The following is a 22,948-nucleotide window of genomic DNA, read 5'->3' as shown; positions in this document are numbered from 1 at the left end:
CCCCCCGTCACACGCACTTACCTCCCGGGCGACGTCGCTGTGGGCGGCGAACATCCTCTTCCTGAAGGGGGAGGGATGTTCGGAGTCACAGCGACGTCACACGGCAGCCGGCCAATAGAAGTGGAGGGGCGGAGATGAGCGGGACGTAAACATCCCGCCCACCACCTTCCTTCCGCATTGCTGGCGGGACGCAGGTAAGCTGTGTTCATCGCTCCCGGCGTGTCACACGGAACGATGTGTGCTGACACGGGAGCGACGAACAACCGGAGCACAGAAGGAGGAACGAGATTATGAAAATGAACGACGTGTCAACGATGAACGAAAAGGTGAGTATTTCTTCTCGTTCATAGGTGTCAAACGGTACGATATCTCTGACGATGCCGGATGTGCGTCACTAACAACGTGACCCCAACGACATATTGCCAGATATATCGTACCATGTGACGCCCGCATTTGAAGTGGATTGCTCAGATGAAACAAAATATATCAAAGAGTCAAAAAAAGTAAGTTACACACCTTAAGCTGGTTTAACACGTCCGATATTTATTGTCCTGCGATGTCTGGACTAACCAAGGATCTTCTGTCTTGAATTCAACAGCCTCGTGTACTTATGAAACTGTTGAGTTCTTGTCTAGAATCCTGGCCAAGATTTGGAGGTCAATACTCAGACCATGAATGTTGGACGTGTGAAACCAGCCTTAGGGCTTATGCGCACGTCGCCTAATAGCATGCATGTATGCTGCGTATTGCACTGCAGCGTAAATGCATGCGTCCTGCGTCCCCTGCACAATCTATGAAGATTGTGCATGAGACATGCGCACAATGCTTTTAAGAACGCAGCGATTTGGGTGCTAAAATTTTGACCCAAATCCCTGCGTTCCTAAAAGCAGCATGTCAATTATTTGTGCGTTCTGGATGCAGCTCCTGTCGTGGGCGGGGAGGGGGCACTCTCACTGGCGCTCGGGTCCAGCGCTGCTGCAGCCTGCTGCTCGCTGTTCGGTGGCTCGAGCGGTGGGCCGGATCCGGGGGCTCGAGCGGCACTCCTCGCCCGTGAGTGAAAGGGGGTAGTTTTTGGGATTGGGGAAGTCGATTCGTGACGCCACCCACGGTTTGTGGTGAGGTTGGGACACCACCACTGCTCTGGACGGGGATCCCGGGAGCGATGACGGGGAGTAGCCGAGATGTTTCTCTCCCCTCCGTGGGTAGGGGGTTTGGGTGGTTCTGGGGCCCGGTTGGGGTGACTGGAGAGTGGATGGCAGGGTTTGGTGAGGTGCAGGGTCGTGGGGGTAGCGCGGTGCCAGACGGCACTGTGGTACTCACTCAGCCAGTAACGTACACGGAGTCTCTAGTAAAACAAACGGCTGGATGGACGGGTTCCACAGACGGCTGCGGTGGTCACTCCCGGTAGGTTGGCGGTGACTGCCTTTCCCTGCATCTGTAGTGTGTTTTCAGCCCCGATGGCTTCCCACCAGTAACCCGCTCCCCAGCGTGGATAGATGCCGAGGGAGCCCCTTTTGCCTGCAGGCTCTGGCCCTGGGAACTGTAGCCTTGGCGGTGACTGTATTTCCCTTCACGGTTGAGCGGTTGCCTTCAATCGGGTCTTTGCTGCTGGGAAACCCCGGAGGTTCCCGTCGCTAATGGATTTTACCGGTTTTACGGTGACTCCAAGCCTGGTCAGGGTCCGTAGGCCCTGCCGAATGGTGCTGGCTTCTCTTTGCTCCCCGGTTCGGTACCGGCGAGCCACCGCCCTTCCCGGTCCTACGGTTCCGCGTCGATCGGCCCCTCCTGCAGACGGTCACCACCGTCTGCCAACCTTGCTGTAGGTGTCCGGGCCACGTACCCGGACACGGTCAGTCTGCTCCTCCACTGCTACTTTACTCCTCTCTCTTCCTACTCCAAAACTACTCTGCTTCCTTTTCCCGCCTCCAGGACTGTGAACTCCTCAGTGGCTGGGGCCAACCGCCTAGCTCCACCCCACCTGGTGTGGACATCAGCCCCTGGAGGGAGGCAACAAGGATTTGTGTGTGACTGATGTGCCTAACCGGGGTGTGTTGTTGCAGTACCTGTGACGTCCTGGCTTGTCCAGGGCACCACACTCCCACTCTGTCTATGGTGGGGGCAGCAGCCAGAGTGCATGAAATCTGCTTTTTTATAACAGAAAAATGCATTCATTATGCAGTGTTTCTGCAGCGATTTGACGTGCACATGTGCTGTCAAATCGCTGCAGAAGATTATGCAGTTATGTGCGCATGAGCCCTTAGGCCACGGTCACACAAGCATACATTCTCTCTGTGAGAGAATTGGACCGATTATATTAATGGCACTTCGATCAAACTCTGATCTGAGTGTCAACATAGTGTAATCTGAGTCTCTCAGAAGAGAGAACTGTAGCACAGGTGAGGAGAAGACGGAGAACAAAATATCTTCATGTTCTCCATTCTGTGAGTCAGCAGAAATTGGACTGCACTCCAATGATTTCCATGCACCCATAGACTTGACCCATTTGACTTGCACTACCACTCACAGCATACTGTATTTTTTGTTCTCATGCCGGATCAGCATGAAACCCCCCCCACTGATAATAATATAATATGTTGGTCGGAGTGCTATGCGATAAAACATTGGATAGCACTCGTGTCAGTTATACGGTGGTGTGAACAAGCCCCTAGTAAAACACTTCAATTATACCTCAGTATTTATAAGCCAAAACCAGAAGTGGGTAAGAAATACAGCATTGGTGCCTGTGTTTCTATTATACTTTTCCTCTGACTTTTTCACTCCTGATTTTTGCTACAAATAAGGTAAAAAAAACTCGCCAAATACTCCGCATGTGGTGGAGGCCTTAGGTGCAGAAAGTCTGCAGATAAAAAAACGCTCATGCATTTTTAGTGTGTTTCCGCTGCGGAAATGCACGAAAAACACATGCAATCCGCACCTACTGTAAGGCGGGCTATGCACGTTGCGACATCGCAAGCCGATGCTGCGATGTCGCACGCGATAGTCCCCGCCCCTGTCACAGGTACGATATCTTGTGATAGCTGGCGTAGCGATAATTATCGCTACGCCAGCTTCACATGCACTCACCTGCCCTGCGACCGTTGCTCTGGCCGACGACCCGCCTACTTCCTAAGGGGGCGGGTCGTGCGGCGTCACAGCGACGTCACACGGCAGGCGGCCAATGGCGACGGAGGGGCGGAGATGAGCAGGATGTAAACATCCCGCCCACCTCCTTCCTTCCGTATAGCCGCCGGAGGCAGGTAGGAGATGTTCCTCGCTCCTGCGGCTTCACACACAGCGATGTGTGCTGCCGCAGGAACGAGGAACTACATCGTACCTGTCGCGGCACCGGCATTATGAAAATGTCGGAGCCTGCACCGATGATACGATAGCGACGCTTTTGCGCTCGTTCATCGTATCATCCTGGATTTACACACTACGACATCGCAAGTGATGCCGGATGTGCGTCACTTTCGATTTGACCCCACCGACATCGCACCTGCGATAAGTATAGCAAGAACGTTTTGTCAAAGCCAAATATCAGGAAGTGTCAAAAACAAAGCAGCTTTATTTAAAGCATAATACATCAAAAAGAGGCAAAAAAATGCAAAGTCAAAACTGCGATAAAAAAGCGTGTTAAAAAAATGCACATAAAATGCAAGTAACCAAATTTAAATAATAAGTGCTGGATTGATGCAGAAATTTCGTAACTTCAACAACTTACAAAAACCTCATTGTGAACATAGCCTAAGGGTAAGTGTCCACGATCAGGACTCGCTGCGTCCTGGATGTAGGGAGTCCTGACCTGAGGGGCCGCGAGTCTCCTCCGCAGGGGAACACAGGAGACCGGAGCTGCTTGTACCCACGATCAGGGTTCAGTGTGCTGCGGTCTCTCGCTTGTGTACTAACCAAACGGAAGATGCATGCGAATCCGCAGCAAACAATTGACATAATGTGGCTTGGAAAACGGCACCGCAAGTCCGTGTTTGCTGTGGAAAAAACAAGCACAGTGGGCTTGGGATTTCTAGAAATCCCGTCCACTATGCTTGTACTGTACAACGCAGCGTTTTGGACACAGTGAAAACACGCCACATCCAAAACGCTGCAAAGACTGATCATGGGCACGCACCCTGACAGACAGAGAAGGGCGCTGGCATAGGTACTGAAATATGCTGAGCTGTAGGCTAATGTTTCATCTCCGTAACCTGCTCCTGCCATATCTGCTCCCATCACCAGAAGCTGTTGTATTCATTCTGCTAGCGGCACTAATGATGGTGTTGGGGTCGAAATCATGACTAGTAATCTGGGCGGTACAGACTACGTTCAGCTAGTGAGACTAGGGAGACTGGAATCTGTAGAGCTGTCTGGTCTGGCAGTATGGTTGTGTGTGATGTCCCTCTGAAGTAATCAGCTCCCTAGCTTGACCAATTGAATAGGCCATGCCCTACTAATACTCCTAGCTTATAATACTACCAGATATAGTTTTACTAGTCCTAGTTCGTATTTTTGGTCCAGCTCTAGTTAGCTTATGACATTTCTGGCCTGTTTCCCGACTATTTTCCTTCTTTCTGCGTTTGTTTTTTAAATGCTCTCCTGGTTTTGACCTCGGCCTGTTTAGGAAGATTCTCCTGTTTTACGCTTTTGTACCTTGACCGCTGTCCTGTACCACCAGCCTGTTTCATCGTCCAGAAGCCAACTCCATGGGCCCAATCTTAGAGGTCCGAATGGAAGTCCAAATCCCAGTACAGGAGTCCAATGGTGAAAGCCAGAGCAACCCTTGGTGTCTGGTAAACAGAGTGGCTTGATCTATGCCTGTTTGTGGCATTTTTGGAGCTGCCAGGCAAGCGCTGACAGAGCCCTATTATATCTATTTTGTATAAATTAAAAAAAAATAGTTATGTATTATTATTTTTTCTAACTAAACTACCCAATTAAATACCTCTTTTTGCCATCTCCTTTTTTTGCTTGGTCATCCTACAGAACCTAACAGGCATGTTTTGGAAATTCAATATAGTAAAAATGTAAATAAGGCCCTCAGGCCTGAGCTATAAAAATGAAATAACTATTATCTGTGCATATTAATGAACATATTAAAGGTCTCCTATTGGATTAAAAAATATTACATAAACATCGAAAAGATAAATATATACTGTGTCATCTCCACAACAACCTGGCAATAGATTTAACACATAGTACTAAACACAATGTTGATAAAAACAAACAATTGCAGAATTACTTTTTTGTGCTAAAAAATATTAAAGAGTAACTAATCAGTAATTTAACATTGTAAGTAATTAGTTGTTCTTTTAATTTCATGCAGATAGATGTAGCACTGGGTCCTTTGACCAACCCGACCGCTGAAAAACGTCCTGACAAGTGTTTATCTTAGGCCATGTACACATTAAGTATTTGGTGAGGTTTTTTTTACCTCAGTATTTGTAAGACAAAACCAGGAGAGGAATAATTAGAGGAAAAGTATAATACAAACACGGGCACCACTTTTCACCCACTCCTGGTTTTGGCTTACTATTACTGAGGTTAAAAACTCAAGAAATACTCAACATGTTCACAAGGGCCTAGAGAGCCAGGAGCACACAGCACCTACCTGAGCATGCACACAGATTGGACTCTGGATGTCGGGGCTCTTGTCCACTTGCGATTAAATAAGCACAGCGATACTTGTCCTGAAAACGGGGACGAGTGTCATGTGTATGTGTGACGCCCTGGACTAGGCAGGTAGTCACAGACACAACACCACACACACCCCTTCCCCGGATAAGTGACACCAGTCACACAAAAATCCTTGTTGCCACCTTCCAGGGTCTCATGTCAACACCAGGTGGGGCAGAGCCAGGCGGTTGACTCCGCCCACCGAGGAGTTCACAGGCCTGGAGGCGGGAAAACACAACACAGTCGGACAGTGCAGTTGAGTAGAGTGGAGTTCATACAGTGAAGGAGTGAGGAGGGAAAGTCAAGGGCAGACCTGAGACCAGGCCTGCCACGAACTGTCTAGGTGTCTGGGTCGGAGCCCAGGCACCTCCAGCAAGGGCGGCAGACGGTGGTGGCCGTCTGCAGGAGTTGGTGTATGGTCAGTGGAACCGTAGGACTGGGGTCGGGCGGTGGACCGCCGGTACCGAACCGGGGAGCCGATTGGAAGCCAAGCACCAGGCAGGGTACTCAGACCCCGAATAGGCTAGAAGCCGCCCTTATAGTCAAATTTACTGATTGTGGTCTGGACCTCAGGGGTTCATTCTCACCCAAGTCCCGATTGAAGGCAACAGCCCAACCATTCCGGATAAGTGCCACCGCCAAAGGCAAGAGATCCAAGGGGCCAGCGCCTGCGGGCAACCGGGCTCCTACGACATTTACACGCCAGGGAGCAGACTACTAGTGTCCAGGCACAGGGGTCACTCACAACACAACATCGGTGCAAACGGAACGACAGCCGCCACAAACCCCTCGAGGGAGAACACCGCAGCCGGCTGTGGGCCCTGTCCATTCTACCGTTTGGTTTACCAGAGACTCCGTTATCTTGTGTCAGAGTGAGTACACCAGTGCCGTCAGGCACTGCACCGCGCTACACCGCAACACTGCGCCCTGCATCCCGGCCCTCACCTTCTTGCGGGCCCCCGGGACCATCGCCCCCTGCCCATGGTGGGGTTAACACCGAGCTGCATAACACCGTCCCCAGGAGGCCTAGTCAACGGCAGCGGTGGTGCCCACCATACAATCACCACAACCCGTGGGTGGCGTCAAGAACTTTACCAATTCCACCAACCAATCACCCGAATCCCTGCGTGCATCGCCACTACCCCTTTCAGTGTGGCGTGACCCCCAGGTCCGTGAGAGGCTCGAGACACCGCCTGCAGTACGCGAGCATGGACCCGAGCGGCTCGGCGGCCGCAGACGAGGCCGCGGGGCGGTACATATGGTCTGCGTTTTTGTTCTGACCTAGCATCCGTATGACATGCGAGTGCTATGCGAGTGCCCTGCGAGTTTGTAGATTTTTCTCCCCAAGGATCCGTGTGACATACGTATGCCATCCGTATGACATGCGTATGCTATCCGTATTGCGTTTTTTTTCTCGCTCCCATAGGCTTGCATGGGGGTGCGAGAGCTGAGACTCAGTGCAAAACGCAGCATGCTGCGATTTCACCGAGAGCACGAGTCATGCCGTTACAAATTAAGCAAGAGGGCATGTCCTCATTGCTTAACACTGGTGCGAGTGCAATCCGATTTTTTTATTGGATCGGACTCGCACAGGAAAATTGCAAGTGGACAAGAGCCCTTATAGAAAGAATAGTCTTCCTATTTTATCTGTACTCTGATCTGTGTCCTGCTTCTTTAGCTGTGCACTTCTCAAGGCAAATGTTTGTGATAGGATATTGCATACTCTGATTTATTGATGAGCTATGGGGCTACTTATCTTCTGAGCTGCACACAACTTTGGGCATTTTTGAGCAATCAATCTCTAGATCTGGACCAATCTGTTTTCAAATAAAATAGCACATGTTAAAAAATGTTATCTAAAATTCAGTTAAAGTTGGTAATTACCTGTAAACATCTGTTGAGGTGCTTGGCTGGTACCCTTCTTGAAAAGCTTCAGGTGGCATGTACTCCAGAGTACCCCCAACCCCTTCACAGTCTTCAGTTCCTTGGGTTGAGGAGCTACTTTTAAACTTGGACAAACCAAAGTCTGTGATCTGAAATGGTAGTTCAAAATATACTGTAAAACTTAACAATGACATTAAACAAAGGAAGGATGATCTATTGTTTGTTCAGTTTTTTTTAAATACTAATAATCAACTGTCTTCAAATATTTTTTCATATATTCAGACATGTTCATTAAAGGAGGAGGAGTTGTACGGTCTAAATCGACAAGTCTGCAATCTATGTCCCTCTATGTGACTGCAGACTTGTGAGTTCTTACATCACACACATTGTGCTCTTTACTCTGGTGTCAGAGCCAGGAATGGCAGGCTCATTGCCGTAAGTATGCAATATACATACTCTCGGCCAGAATCTGACTAGATGGACGCAGCCTCGCACAATGCAAGTGTATTGAGAGAGGCTGCATGCAATGTGAGGATTCACAAGGCTGAATTCACTTTAGCATAGCTCCCAACCATCCCAGATACAGCAGTACTGTCCCTTTTTTTGAGCCTGTGTCCCGGTGTCATGGCTGTGAGCCATGTGTCCCGCTGCTCCACCCACTCACTCTCTCCTCATCTCCCTGTCTCTCCCTCCTATCCACGTGAGCATAGTCGAGCGCACTACTTTAAACTGCTCTGACTCTCTACTGCTGCTAAGGTATGGGTCGGCGGCAGCCGCACTTTCCAGGCTACCGGCGCTTTACACACGGCACCTGGAGACCAGCGTGCACTGTTCACCGCTGGGCTTCTTGCATACGGAAGTTCATCTGTGGTGCGGAGCTACCACACGACATGCTCTGCTCCAGTCTCACAGATGAAGAGACTGGTGGCAGAGGAGCCGCAGCACCAAGGAATGTCACTGGGTGCAGTACTATATGTGGCTCCCCGCTTCCCACCACCTACCCAGAGCTGTTTTGGCCCACCAGAGCAGAGCAGTATGTGCCAGGCCCCACGAGAGCTGTATACCCGCAGAGCCCCCCCTCACTAGAGTTGTATGCCCCAGTCCCCCCTCACCAGAGTGTATACCCCCAGTCCCCCCTCACCAGAGTTTTATACCTCCAACCCCCCTCTCACCAGAGCTGTATGTCCCCAGCCCCCCTCTCACCAGAGCTGTATGTCCCCAGCCCCCCTCTCACCAGAGCTGTATGTCCCCAGCCCCCCTCTCACCAGAGCTGTATGTCCCCAGCCCCCCTCTCACCAGAGCTGTATGTCCCCAGTCCCCCTCTCACCAGAGCTGTATGCACCCAGCCCCCCTCACAAGAGATGTATGTCCCTAGCACCCCTCACCAGAACTGTATGCCCCCAGCCCCACCACCAGATCTGTATGCCCCCAGTCCCCCTCACCAGAGCTGAATGGGCACCCCCGCCACCAGAGCTGTATGGGGCCCCCACCAGAGCTGTATGTGCCCCCAGAGCTGTATGAGCCCCAACACCAGAGCTTTATGCCCCCCCAGTAATTTTTATGCCCACTTAGTAATTTGTATGGCCACCTAGTAATTTGTTTTCCCATAGTAAAGCATATATCGCCCAGTCATATGTACAGTATACCCCTTAGTAATGTGTATGCCCTTCAGTGAAATGTATGCCCCTCAGTAATATGTATGCCCCCTCAAGTACTGTCTATGCCCCAAGCCTCTCCTGTCATGTATATACTATAACCCCAGCCCCTCCTTGTGATGTATGCACTGTAGCCCCCAGTCCCCTGTGATGTACATACTGTAGCCCCAGCCCCTCCTGTGCTGTATATGTGGCGCCCCTGGGGCTTCAATCGCCACAGAGTATTGAACCCAACATTGGGTGTAATACTAAACCTGGCTCCTGAGGAGATCAGTCCCGGTTTCACCATATTACACACTCAAATACACACCAGGTTGCCCTGTTCCCACTGGGGACTGGGCTTGGGTAGGGTAATAAAGGGGTTGCCGACAGAGAGGCATTTACAGGATGCCCTCAACAGGGTCCCCAGTTCCACTAGCTTAGGATCTGGGAAGGGTGAGGTGCAGCCAGCAGGGGGAGTCAGGAGCCAACACAACAGTTAGAGAGTTCTACACCAGGAGAGCAGAGGAGCGGTCGCATCTACAGGTGATCCGGTGGGAAGGAGAAGAAGTTCACAATGGTTGCCGCAGGGAGAGGGATCTCGACTCCCCACAGAACCAACGCCACACAGGATGGCAGGACCCTAGGGAAGATCATACTTCACGTTGGTTTTCCAGAATCTGCTTGCACAGGGAAAGTTTCAAGCTTCCCTGACCACACAGCACCCGACAGCACAGTGCCATATAGGATACGGGACCTCGCATCAAGCTGGACCCCACATCGGAACCGCGGCACCTGCATATAGGGACAAGAGTACATCTTGTGAAACCCAGGGTCCCCTCATAGCTTCAAGCCAGGGGATCCACAGACAGGCGTTACAAGGAGGGAACCCACCGAACACCAAACCGGACTGGTCTCTAAAGGGATTCCGGTTCGATGGAGCCCATCATAGGAAGTGACCGGTATTACCTGGGTGAGCGGCATCGTACAAAAGTAAACAACCTGGAACTGCAGCCATAGACTCTGACTCTTTATTACCGGTACTGCTGCTCCGAGCCGCCATTACTACTCCCCTCATCATCCTCCCAGGGGCCCGCTCCATCTGTGGGGAGGGATACCACCCATAGCTGCTACTACCATCTGCCCCGGGGGACAGCGACAGCAGCGGCAGTCCATTCCCTGGCCGCATACCACAGGTGGCATCATGACAAACACCTCACTACTACCCACCAACATCTCTCCCCAGCCATTTTCTGTACACCTCGGTGCAACGGAGCTGGGCTAGGTCGCCCGTGACGACAGTCGGCGGCCCGGCGATGAGTAGGTTAAATGCAACTACCCCATGGGGCGCTACATATATACTGTAGCCTCAGCCCCTCCTGTGATCTATATACTGTAGCCCCCAGGCCATCCTAGGGTGTATGTATTGTAGCCCCCAGCCCCTCCTGTGATGTACAGTTAGGTCCAGAAATATTTGGACAGTGACACAAGTTTTGTTATTTTAGCTGTTTACAAAAACATGTTCAGAATTACAATTATATATATAATATGGGCTGAAAGTGCACACTCCCAGCTGCAATATGAGAGTTTTCACATCCAAATCGGAGAAAGGGTTTAGGAATCATAGCTCTGTAATGCATAGCCTCCTCTTTTTCAAGGGACCAAAAGTAATTGGACAAGGGACTCTAAGGGCTGCAATTAACTCTGAAGGCGTCTCCCTCGTTAACCTGTAATCAATGAAGTAGTTAAAAGGTCTGGGGTTGATTACAGGTGTGGGGTTTTGCATTTGGAAGCTGTTGCTGTGACCAGACAACATGCGGTCTAAGGAACTCTCAATTGAGGTGAAGCAGAACATCCTGAGGCTGAAAAAAAAGAAAAAATCCATCAGAGAGATAGCAGACATGCTTAGAGTAGCAAAATCAACAGTCGGGTACATTCTGAGAAAAAAGGAATTGACTGGTGAGCTTGGGAACTCAAAAAGGCCTGGGCGTCCACGGATGACAACAGTGGTGGATGATCGCCGCATACTTTCTTTGGTGAAGAAGAACCCGTTCACAACATCAACTGAAGTCCAGAACACTCTCAGTGAAGTAGGTGTATCTGTCTCTAAGTCAAAAGTAAAGAGAAGACTCCATGAAAGTAAATACAAAGGGTTCACATCTAGATGCAAACCATTCATCAATTCCAAAAATAGACAGGCCAGAGTTAAATTTGCTGAAAAACACCTCATGAAGCCAGCTCAGTTCTGGAAAAGTATTCTATGGACAGATGAGACAAAGATCAACCTGTACCAGAATGATGGGAAGAAAAAAGTTTGGAGAAGAAAGGGAACGGCACATGATCCAAGGCACACCACATCCTCTGTAAAACATGGTGGAGGCAACGTGATGGCATGGGCATGCATGGCTTTCAATGGCACTGGGTCACTTGTGTTTATTGATGACATAACAGCAGACAAGAGTAGCCGGATGAATTCTGAAGTGTACCGGGATATACTTTCAGCCCAGATTCAGCCAAATGCCGCAAAGTTGATCGGACGGCGCTTCATAGTACAGATGGACAATGACCCCAAGCATACAGCCAAAGCTACCCAGGAGTTCATGAGTGCAAAAAAGTGGAACATTCTGCAATGGCCAAGTCAATCACCAGATCTTAACCCAATTGAGCATGCATTTCACTTGCTCAAATCCAGACTTAAGACGGAAAGACCCACAAACAAGCAAGACCTGAAGGCTGCGGCTGTAAAGGCCTGGCAAAGCATTAAGAAGGAGGAAACCCAGCGCTTGGTGATGTCCATGGGTTCCAGACTTAAGGCAATGATTGCCTCCAAAGGATTTGCAACAAAATATTGAAAATAAAAATATTTTGTTTGGGTTTGGTTTATTTGTCCAATTACTTTTGACCTCCTAAAATGTGGAGTGTTTGTAAAGAAATGTGTACAATTCCTACAATTTCTATCAGATATTTTTGTTCAAACCTTCAAATTAAATGTTACAATCTGCACTTGAATTCTGTTGTAGAAGTTTCATTTCAAATCCAATGTGGTGGCATGCAGAGCCCAACTCGCGAAAATTGTGTCACTGTCCAAATATTTCTGGACCTAACTGTATATACTGTAGTTTCCAGCCCCTCCTGTGATGTATATACTGTAACCACCCGCCCCTCCTGTGATGTACATACTGTAGCCCCAGCCCCTCCTGTGATGTGTATACTGTAGCCCTAGCCCCTCCTGTGATATACTGTAGCCCCAGCCCCTCCTGCAATCTATATAGTGTAGCCCCCAGGCCATCCTGTGATGTATATATGTATATACTGTAGCCCCCAGCCCCTTCTGTGATGTATATACTGTAGCCCCCAGCCCCTCCTGTGATCTATATACTGTAGCCCCAGCCCCTCCTGCGATCTATATAGAGTAGCCCCTAGGCCATCCTCTCATGCATATACTGTATCCCCAGTCCCTCCTGTTATATATATACTGTAGCCCCCAGGCCATCCTAGGATGTATATATTGTAGCCCCCAGCCCCTCCTGTGATGTATATACTGTAGCCTCCAGCCCCTCCTGTGATGTACATACTGTAGCCCCAGCCCCTCCTGTGATGTGTATACTGTAGCCCTAGCCCCTCCTGTGATGTATATACTGTAGCCCCAGCCCCTCCTGCAATCTATATAGTGTAGCCCCCAGGCCATCCTGTGATGTATATGCTGTAGCTCCAAGCCCCTGCTGTGATGTATATACTGTAGCCCCCAGCTCCTTCTGTGATGTATATACTGTAGCCCCCAGCCCCTCCTGTGATGTATATACTGTAGCCCCAGCCCCTCCTGCGATCTATATAGAGTAGCCCCTAGGCCTTCCTCTCATGCATATACTGTATTCCCAGTCCCTCCTGTTATGTATATATTGAAGCCCCCAGCCCCTCCTGTGATATATTTACTGTAGCCCCCAACTTCTCCTGGGATGTTTATACTGTAGCCTCCAGCCCCTCCTGTGATGTATATACTGTAGCCCCCAGCCCCTTCTGTGATGTATATACTGTAGCCCCCAGTCCCTCCTGTTATGTATATACTGTAGCCCCCAGCCCCTCCTGTGATATATTTACTGTAGCCCCCAACTTCTCCTGTGATGTATATACTGTAACCACCCAGCCCCTTCTGTGATATATATATATATATATATATATATATAGCCCCCAGCCTCCCTTGTGGTAAATATACAGCAGTGTCAGTGTGCACTGTGTGTGGCTAGGTCTGTTAAAGTGATGTCCATCACATGCCCAGGAGGAGCTGGACAGAGACAAGTGGGAGGTGAGTGAGGCTACTGACTGCTTCCCCATATTAATAATCTCTCTAATGTGTAATTGTGCATGTATGATGTGTATATCCATGTATGTCAGTGTGTATGACTGTGTGTATAGATTTGTCTGTTTATATGTATTTTAGGGAATTTGTCTTCAAATATGTATATGTACGTATGCCTGTATGTGTACGTATCTGTTTATGTGCATTTCTGTGTGTGCATAGGGACCAGAGAGACTTTTTCGACTGGGTGTCCGTCTCCAGAAAGTGTACACTCCCGAAAATGGTGCACAACAGAGCACACCACACGGTGACTCCATCTGCACCATTATTGTAAATGGCCTGGTCGGCACATATGTTCAAAACACGTTTTGCAGGGGGGTTCAGACCGAAGACCCTAAGAGACCACTGAACAGAGATCAGAACGCAGTGTGAAAGCGGCATCTTATAATATCAGCAGACAAGCAGAACAATAAGTCTACAGTATTCTTTAATTGCTTCTATTAACCAGAAGCACAATATTATTAAAGATATTTTATCTAATAGAGTAGACCTGATATGTAATGCGCAGCTTTTACAAAGTGCAGGTTTAGGTGTCAAATCTGCTTTAAAATAGAATTTTGTAGTTTAAAATATTCAAATTTAAAAGAAATACAAGAAATACAAGAAATACTACCAAGTTTGCATTAAGAATATAATTCATTACTTGTAAATATTTTTTCTGTTTACAGTTATTATTTATAAGGGTATATGCCCACGATCAGCACTCGCTGCGTCCTAGATGCAGCAGGTCCTGACCTGCGGGGCTGAAAGTGTCCTACGCAGAAGGCCACAGCTGCCTGTGCCCATGATCAGGGTTCAGTGCGCTGCCATCTCTCACTGTGTTCTCCCTATGGAGGATGCATGTGACTCTGCAGCAAAGAATTGACATGGTGCAGCCTTCTAAAGCTGCACCGCAGGTCAGTATTTGCTGCGGGCTGCACTTGCATAGTGGGCAGGAGATTTCTAGAAATCCCGTCCACTATGCTTGTACTGTCCATTGCAGCGTTTATGATGCAGCAAAAACACGCTGCATCCAATACGCTGCAAACACTGAGAGTGGGCACGCAGCCTTAAACAATGAGATCAGCAGTGCTGAATAGGTGTGGATGGGGAGTGGATGTGGGTGTGACAGGTTGGAAATGGGTGTGGTTAGGGGTGTGGCATAAAATTGCCACGTCGCGCTATGGGCGCTGCAGACTTTGTCCCTCTTTCTCGTCTTTAAAAGTTGGGAGGTATGCTTTAGTATAAAAAAAAAATTACTGTTGCAATACATAAAAATGGGGATGGTCATCTACGAAAAGAAACCATGGCATGACCAAGAAAACCAATATATAATCACATGCTGTTAGACTACCATGATGCTGCCAGGATCGACCATTGGACTCCAAGGCTTCTCTTTTGGTGGGGCATCCTGTGACAGCTACAGCCAATCAGTGACCACAGTGGTGAATATTAACACATCACTGTTGCAGTCATCAATTGACTGCAGCGGTCACATATCCATGTGACCGGAAAAAGGTATATCCAACATTAAATATTTTTTACATTATCTGCTGTCTCAGGTGGGTTGCACCAGAATTAGAATTAGTCAATTGCATTTCATTTAAAATGTATGTGCACCTTTGGATACTCGTAGATCCTACCTACAATATTTCAAAATAGTTTGATGGCAGTTTCATGTTTATGGAGACAGAGATTGAAGTACAGAAATGACACATAAATTAGAGTCGTGGACGGTAGCTGTTGGTTGAATCATCATGTGTCCAAGCGCTATTTAATAATCTAAGTTTCTTAGGTTGTAATGTCCTTCCTGAACTTAGGCCTCATTCGCACACCAGTATTTTTGAACAGTATTTCAGCAGTATTTGCCAAAACCAGGAGTGTCTCTAAAAACAGAAAGTGTCAATCTTTTAATTATAGTTTTTCTCTGTTTGCCAAAGCTGGGAGTGGAATTTGCAAAAACTGATGCAAAAATATCGACATGTGAATGCTTAAAAGGATCCAACTTGATCCCTGATTCCTATAACTTATTTGTACAAGTGCACATACACATTACGGGAAAGTTGGCTGAATTTGCAGATCATTTTATTTGCTTGTGTCCTAATTCTCCCCCATAGATGATGACACCGTAAAGAAAGATGTTAAATTTCAAATGCCTGAACTTTCCGTTCTCATAGGAGATAAGTAGTGATGGGCGGACCATAAAAGTCTGGATCCGCGCAGGTTCAAAAGTATCCGAACACTGACCCAGAGTCTGTAGTTGTCAGGGAACTTCGGGTAACGATTCGGGTCCGGCAACTCAGGTAATTTAAAAAAAAAAGAAAGAGAAATAAAGAAAAAAAGGGGAAAGCATGCCACTCATTATCCCACCTGCACTTCTTCCCCCGCCCACCAACAGTCCTGGCGTCTGTGATTGGTTGCAGTCAGACGTGCCCCCACCGTGTGTAGCAGTCTGTCTGACTTCTTTCAATCAAAGGCGCTGTTTGTGCGTCTCTATTGGTGTAAAAATAAATAAAATTGGTGTAGGGTCCCATATTATGATATCCAGCACAGATAAAGCATTCAACTACAGGCTTCAGCCCCCAGCAGTGCGCTTACCTTGGTTGTGTATTAAAATAAGAGGAATAGCATGCAGCCTTTTTTTTAAATATTTAAACAGATAGATAAAAGTAGCAACTTGCGGTCCCCCGCAATTTTTATACCCAGCCATGATAAAGCTGACAGCTGGTATTCTCAGACTGCCGAGACCCATGGTTATTGGGCCCCCCCAGCCTAAAAATAGCAGCCTGCAGCTGCCTAGGATTGTTGCATTTATTAGATGCGACAATCCTGGAACTTTACCTGGCTCATCCCGATTGCCCTGTTGCAGTGGCAATCGGGGTAAAAAGGGGTTAATAACAGCTCACAGTTGCCACTAAGCCCTAAATTAATAATGGGAGGCGTCTATGAGATCCCCCAATATTAATCTGTAAGTGAAAATAAACACAAACACCAATAAAATCCTTTATTTGAAATAAAATACAAAAAAAACCCTTGATCACCCCATTATTAACCACCAAACACCCAGGTCTGACGTAATTCACACGAGGTCCCATGACGATTACAGCTCTGCTACATTACTGATGGCACAGCGATGGCATAGAACATGACCGCTCACTGTGTGCTACAGGCAGAGACTGAGCTATATGATGAGCGGTGACATCACTCAGCTTATTTGCGGTCACGGCTGGAGGTTCCCACTGTACTCCATCTGTGACTGCAGGTAACCTGACCTCAGGTAACCTCATTAAACTCAGTGACCTCAGTGAGGTCACCGAGTTCACAGACCTGCATCTAGTGGCAAACACTGTGTTTTTTTGCCAAGGGATGCAGATTTGGTGCTGAAATTTTTAAACCATATTCCTGCACTCAATCTACACTTCCTGGCAAAAAAAAATTGCATCAATACTGCATCACAACACATGGGGTTTTGATGCGATTTCTTTTGCCAGGAGGTGTAGATTGGGTGCAGGAACCAAAAGTGTAAAATTTCAGCACCAAACCTGCATCTCTTGGCAAAGAAGTACACAAAAATGATTTTGACACTGTTTCGGTTCGGTTTTCTTCCAGGAGGTGCAAATTTGGTGCTGAAATCTGGTGGAGACATTTCAGCACCAAATTTACACCTCCTGGCAGAAACCTGCCCAGAAACAGCGTCAAAACTGATTTTGTGCATTTTTTGCCAAAAGATGCAGATTTGGTGCTGAAATTTTTACACCTTTATCCTGCTCCCAATGAATACCTCCTTGAAAAATAAATTGCATTGAAACCACATGCGTTATGATGCAATATTGATGCCATTTTTTTGTCAGGAAGTGTAGATTCGATGCTGGAATATGGTGTAAAAATGTCAGCACCAAATCTGCATCTCTTGGCAAAAAAACATATTTTTTTGACAAGGAGATGCAGGTCTGTGAACTCAGTGACCTCAGGTCAAATAACCTGAGTGATGTCACCGCTCATCAAGCGGCTCAGTCTATGCCAGAAGCTCAAAGCCGGCGGTCATGGTCTATGACCATTCACTGTGCCTTGAGTAATGTAGCAGAGCTGGAATCTTCGTGGAATCTTGTGTTGATTACTACGGACCTGGGTGTTTTGGGGGTTAATAAAGGGGTGAAAGAGGGTGTTTTTTTGTATTTTATTTCAAATAAAGAATTTTTTTGGTGTTTTGTGTTTATTTCTTTTCACTTACAGATTAGTAATGGGGGGTTTCATAGACCCTCCCCATTATCAATCTAGGGCTTAGTGGCAGCCATGAGCTGTTATTAACCCTATGAGCCAGGTAAAGTTCCGGGATTGTTACATTTAATGGATGCGACAATACCGGGCGGCTGCAGGCTGCTATTTTTAGGCTGGAGGCCCAATAAGCACGGGTCTCCCCAGCCTGAGAATACCACCCCCAGATTTTGGCTTTATCATGGCTGGTATCAAAATTGGGGGGGGGGGACCGCATGCTGTTTTTTTAAAAAATTATTTAAATAATTTTTAAAAAAGTCACATGTGGTTCCTCTTTTGATACACAGCTAAAATAAGCACACGACTGGGGGCTGCAGCCTGTAGCTGTATGCTTTATCTGTGCTGGGTATCATAATATAAGGGGTCTCCATGCCAATTTTTTTAATTTATTTATTTATTCTTACACCAATAAAAAGGCACACACAGAACCTCTGATTGGCTGCAGAACCAATGAGAGACACGAGGAATGCCGATGGGCAGGAGAAGCAGTGAATATGTATGAAGTTAATGAGTAGGCCGGAAGTAGCATTAGAGCCATGTGGAAGACTCGGTAAGTATAACGTGCTTCCTCTAATCCCCTTCTCCCTATCACTTTTACCCCCATTTTAAAGCGCCGGCTTCTGGTCCCCATAGATTTATATGGGGATCAGCATCTGGCCAGATATATGAGATCAATTCCAGGCCAAAACTTGTTTCTTTTTTTAAACCTGGGTGGACCTGCCGATCCCGGGTATCTGCGCATCCGTCCTTCACTATAGATAAGCTGCCACTAGAGTTGTCTGCCAGTTGCTTACTCCTCTTTCCATCTCGGTAGCTTTAGTTTGGTATAACAAACTTTTTCTAAATGAAGATGTTAATAATATCAATGGTTATTACATTTCTCTAAATAATCAATAACTTAAACTCACCTTTATATGCAGCCCCTCGTTTAAGAGAACATTCTTTGTTTTGAGGTCAAGATGTAGCAGAGGAGGGGTCAAATTATGCAGCCAGTTCATACCTAATGTCACTTCACGAATGATACGAAACTTTAATGCCCAAGGAATGGGTATGACTCTCTCTAGTAAGGTGCACAAACTACCATACTCCATATATTCCATCACAATACCCGGTTCTGGAGAATGTTCTCCCATGATCCCAAACATGCGGATTACATATGGACTGGCTGAGGCAGAATCCATCTTCTCTGCCTCAGAAAGAAGTTCTTTGATGCCCTGCAGCACATTCCTGTAACAAAGTGCAAAGAACAATGATTATGCTAGTTCCTCCTAGTACAGAGGGTCTTGTGGAGCTAACATTGCAAAGGGTAAAATCTGCTGTAACATGAGTATATATTGACCGGCTGTGGATGCCAAATCTGCATCTCATCAATTTACGTTGTGAGATTCGTCTGCAGCTCGTAGAGAAGATTTCATAAAATCTCATCCACAATATCTGTATTGTAATCATAAAGTTCATGGCCTATGCATTTCATGTGAACATACTCTTACTTTTTTGTCTACTAAAACCCTTCTATTCTACAGGGAGAAAATGCGCCCTCACCCAACTGGTCCCTGTACAGACTAGTAAGGCCCAAACCACACAACTAGCAATACCACTTCCGACTTGACTCCCTAAAAAGCCGTTGAGGGGTTTCTTGTACCTCCTGAAGGACCATAGGCTGACACACACTGCCTACAAGGGGAAAGGAAGGTGCACAGGAATATACAAAAACTCGGACTGGGAAAACTAAAAAAATTCATGTAAAGTGAAAGGGATAGGTGATGGCAAAGAAAAGAAACCAACTCACAGCAGGCACTCAAGTAGTGTTTACCTAAAGGTAAATCCCTAAGCAGAAGGGCTTACACTCCTTAAAATAAATCCACCTAGAGAAATAGTTAGCAAGAAAGTACAGTAAATGGTAAACATATATAACCCAATCTGGGATGTGACAGGGCAAACCAAAAAGGGGAAATTAGCAATACCTGGAGAGGGCGAACCAACAAGGGAGAACAAAGACAATAGGGACCATCATCATTTGAACAGAGGAACTGACCACACAACAAGTCACTAGATGCAATCGCCAAATCAAACCATCACATCACGTTACAATTCACCTATCCATAGTAAACATGATCGGCTCAGGTCAAGCAGGTTAAACTTACCTGTTAAGTTTCTTAACTGCCACATGTTCTTTAAAATCTATACTTTTTGCTTTATATACAGATCCAAAGTGTCCTATGTCAATTAATTTCCAATCAATTAATGATGAGGTTGGTACCACTTTATTCTTACTCATCCCTCAAGAAGGATTCATTCCATTTCCTCTGAAGGGAGCTAAAAATAAAAAAGAAGTGATAAATTTGGAAAATAAAAAATGACATATCCTTTTACAGAAATGGTTCCTACTAATATTTTAAACATTTGTTAAATACTAAATAACTTACCGATTGCTGAGGGTCAGACCCCTGGAAGGCCTGCTCGGTTCAATCTCTATAGGACTGAGAGATAGCCAAGTACAGCACTCAGCTGCCTGACAATTCCATAGAATCCATTCAGAGAGGGTCCTGCAGAGCCTTATTTTTGGAATTGGAGGAGGTCTCAACAGTCAGACATTCAGTGATCAGTAAATTAGCGCCTATACAAAATTGCAACAAACCCTTCAACTTGCCTAGTTGCTAATCATACAAATGAAATAAAATTCTGCTGAGCCTCCAAATTTCAGCAGGATCAGCCAATGATCTTATGCATATGGTGGCATTGGCTCTATCCTGACAGCGGATGTCAGAGAATAGAGTGGGTAGGTTTGTTGGATTTTAACATGACCAACACATTGTTTCTGCAGCAGATCATTCAGAAACGTCTGTCAGAATTGCATGATCAGCTAATCTGAACTTGGAGTACAGGGATAGCTATCGATCAGTATCGATCTACTGGAGTAGACGGATAGTATCGATCTCCTGTACATAACTAGCTTCAGTCTAAGGATTAGTGGTGTCTTTGCCAATCGTACCCAGGTAAGTTGTAGAATAACGTGGCTGTGGCCCTCTGAGTATGGGCCATACATAGTATATTGCCAATACTGTGAAGAAAACTGACATCAGCAAGGGGAGCTCCACCGATGACCTCTCTGAGAGTAAAGGCTACTTTACACACTGCGATATCGGTCCCGATATCGCTAGTGTGCGTACCCGCCCCCATCTGTTGCGCGACACGGGCATATCGCTGCCCGTGGCGCACAACATCGCCCAGAGCCGTCACACATACTTACCTGTCCGGCGACGTCGCTGTGACCGGCGAACCGCCTCCTTTCTAAGGGGGCGGTCCGTGCGGCGTCATAGCGACGTCACTGAACCGCCGCCCAATCGCAGCGGAGGGGCGGAGATGAGCGGGACGTAACATCCCGCCCACCTCCTTCCTTCCGCATAGCGGCCGGGAGGCAGGTAGGGAGAGCTTCCTCGCTCCTGCGGCGTCACACGCAGCGATGTGTGATGCCGCAGGAACGAGGAACAACCTCGTTACTGCTGAAGTAACGATAATTGGGAATGGACCCCCGTGTCGCCGATTAGCGATTTTTCACTGTTTTGCAACGATGCAAAATCGCTAATCGATGTCACACGCAACGGCATCGCTAATGCGACCGGATGTGCGTCACGAATTCCGTGACCCCAACGACTCCGCATTAGCGATGTCGTAGTGTGTAAAGCCCGCTTAAGGCTGAGGTCATACAGGGATTTGTGCGAGTCCTTGCATGACACTCGCCTCATGCTCGCAGCACAGTGGGAGCTGAGTGACATGCGACTGTGGTCCGATCCTGCGATCAGACCACAGCTGCGGAGGGGAGGGCCGAAGCTCTGGAGGTGAGGGAGGGATTTATCTCCCTATCTCTTCCGTCGCTGATGCGAAAATCGCATTGCCCTCCATTGTAATGCTAGTGCAATTCGATGTTTCTCTTGCCCCATTGACTTGAATGGGTGCGAGTATTCCACCCGCAGCATGCTGCAATTGTTTTCTCGGTCCGATTAGGGCTGAGAAAAAAAATCACTCATGAGAGCTGCCCCATAGAGTAACATCGGTCCGGGAGGAATGCGATTTTTTTTATCGCATTCCATTTGCTCCGTATTTCTCGCTGTGTATGCTGAACCTAATTTTTACTTGAGAACAAAAGATTGTATATATGTAAGCATAAAGTACTGTACATTCAATGAATGGGGGACGTAACCATAGTGGTATCAGGAGTTGCAGCTGCACCCAGTACCTGAAGCCTAAAGGACCAAAAGGTCCCATATGAGAAAACTAATACAGTACTATGTAAGACCTGTGATAGTCGGGGTCCCTGTTGCAGTTACACCAGTGTCAATGATTCATTCAAAGACGAAAACCACGAGAAAAACTAACTATGTTAGCTGCACTTATTATTAATCAGATATAGCAAATATGGACATGAAGACCACACTGAGAAGTTATTTATTCAGTCACGGCATGTGCTGACTAAGCAGGAAATAGAAAATCTCACACAGTATCTTGTAAGCCGGTGTTTGCTGATCTCCCCAGTTCGAGTCTACATGACTTGGAATATATAGAGTAGATGCCCCTCTGATTTAGAAGTGCTCCTGTCACCACCCTAAAATAAGTGCCAGGCACTGAGTACTCACCTAGCTGCTTGCTTGACACTCACACAAGGAAGTGTCTGATTAATGTGACGCAATGTTCTCCCCTCCCAATGGGAGTGACTGAACCGAGGGATTCTTAAAATAGTGAACTGGACGTGCACACATTGTGAATTGCCTTCATTCACTGCGTTTGAAAAGCCTAATCTTTTATCTTTTAAAGTTACTATACTTAGAAAGCTGCTTCAACCTCCTGTGCTTCGAAAGCTGATCCTGTATTTTTTAGCCTTCAAGACTACAAAATTATTTTTCTTCTTCAAGTTTCTGACAGTCAAAAGGTTTTTTTTTCTATTCTTTATTGACATAGCTGTGTTATGCCTTTTCGTTTATTTACTGTTTTGGGTTTTTTTTAAGTACCACTTTGGGTACTGTAACCATGAGTTCCACATATATTTTTGGGAGTGAGTGTAATTTCAGCCTTTTTGTTTTTCACCTGTTAGAACCCATTAGGCTTCACAATGCACATTTTAGTTTGTACTTTTTGTATGTCTGCCTATGATGCA

General features: G+C 47.0%; 1 protein-coding gene across 1 annotated transcript in view; it reads right to left on the bottom strand.

The window, feature by feature from the left end:
* RIPK3 (receptor interacting serine/threonine kinase 3) overlaps window positions 1-22,479 on the bottom strand; it is a 94,192-nt gene extending 71,713 nt beyond the window's left edge. Inside the window, exons 1-4 of the mRNA XM_075319691.1 lie at window positions 22,431-22,479; window positions 19,941-20,112; window positions 18,705-19,023; window positions 7,552-7,700 (exon numbers count right to left, since the gene is read on the bottom strand). Coding sequence (XP_075175806.1) covers window positions 7,552-7,700; window positions 18,705-19,023; window positions 19,941-20,074 — 602 coding nt within the window. The 5' untranslated portion in view covers window positions 20,075-20,112; window positions 22,431-22,479. The remainder of the gene's footprint in view (window positions 1-7,551; window positions 7,701-18,704; window positions 19,024-19,940; window positions 20,113-22,430) is intronic.
* Between the last annotated feature and the right edge of the window lie 469 nt (window positions 22,480-22,948).

The sequence above is a fragment of the Anomaloglossus baeobatrachus genome, chromosome 1 (genome assembly GCF_048569485.1).
Source record: "Anomaloglossus baeobatrachus isolate aAnoBae1 chromosome 1, aAnoBae1.hap1, whole genome shotgun sequence".
Lineage (NCBI taxonomy): Eukaryota > Metazoa > Chordata > Amphibia > Anura > Aromobatidae > Anomaloglossus > Anomaloglossus baeobatrachus.
The sequence above is the reverse complement of the archived record's forward strand: the minus strand, read 5'-3'. Positions and strand labels throughout refer to the sequence as shown.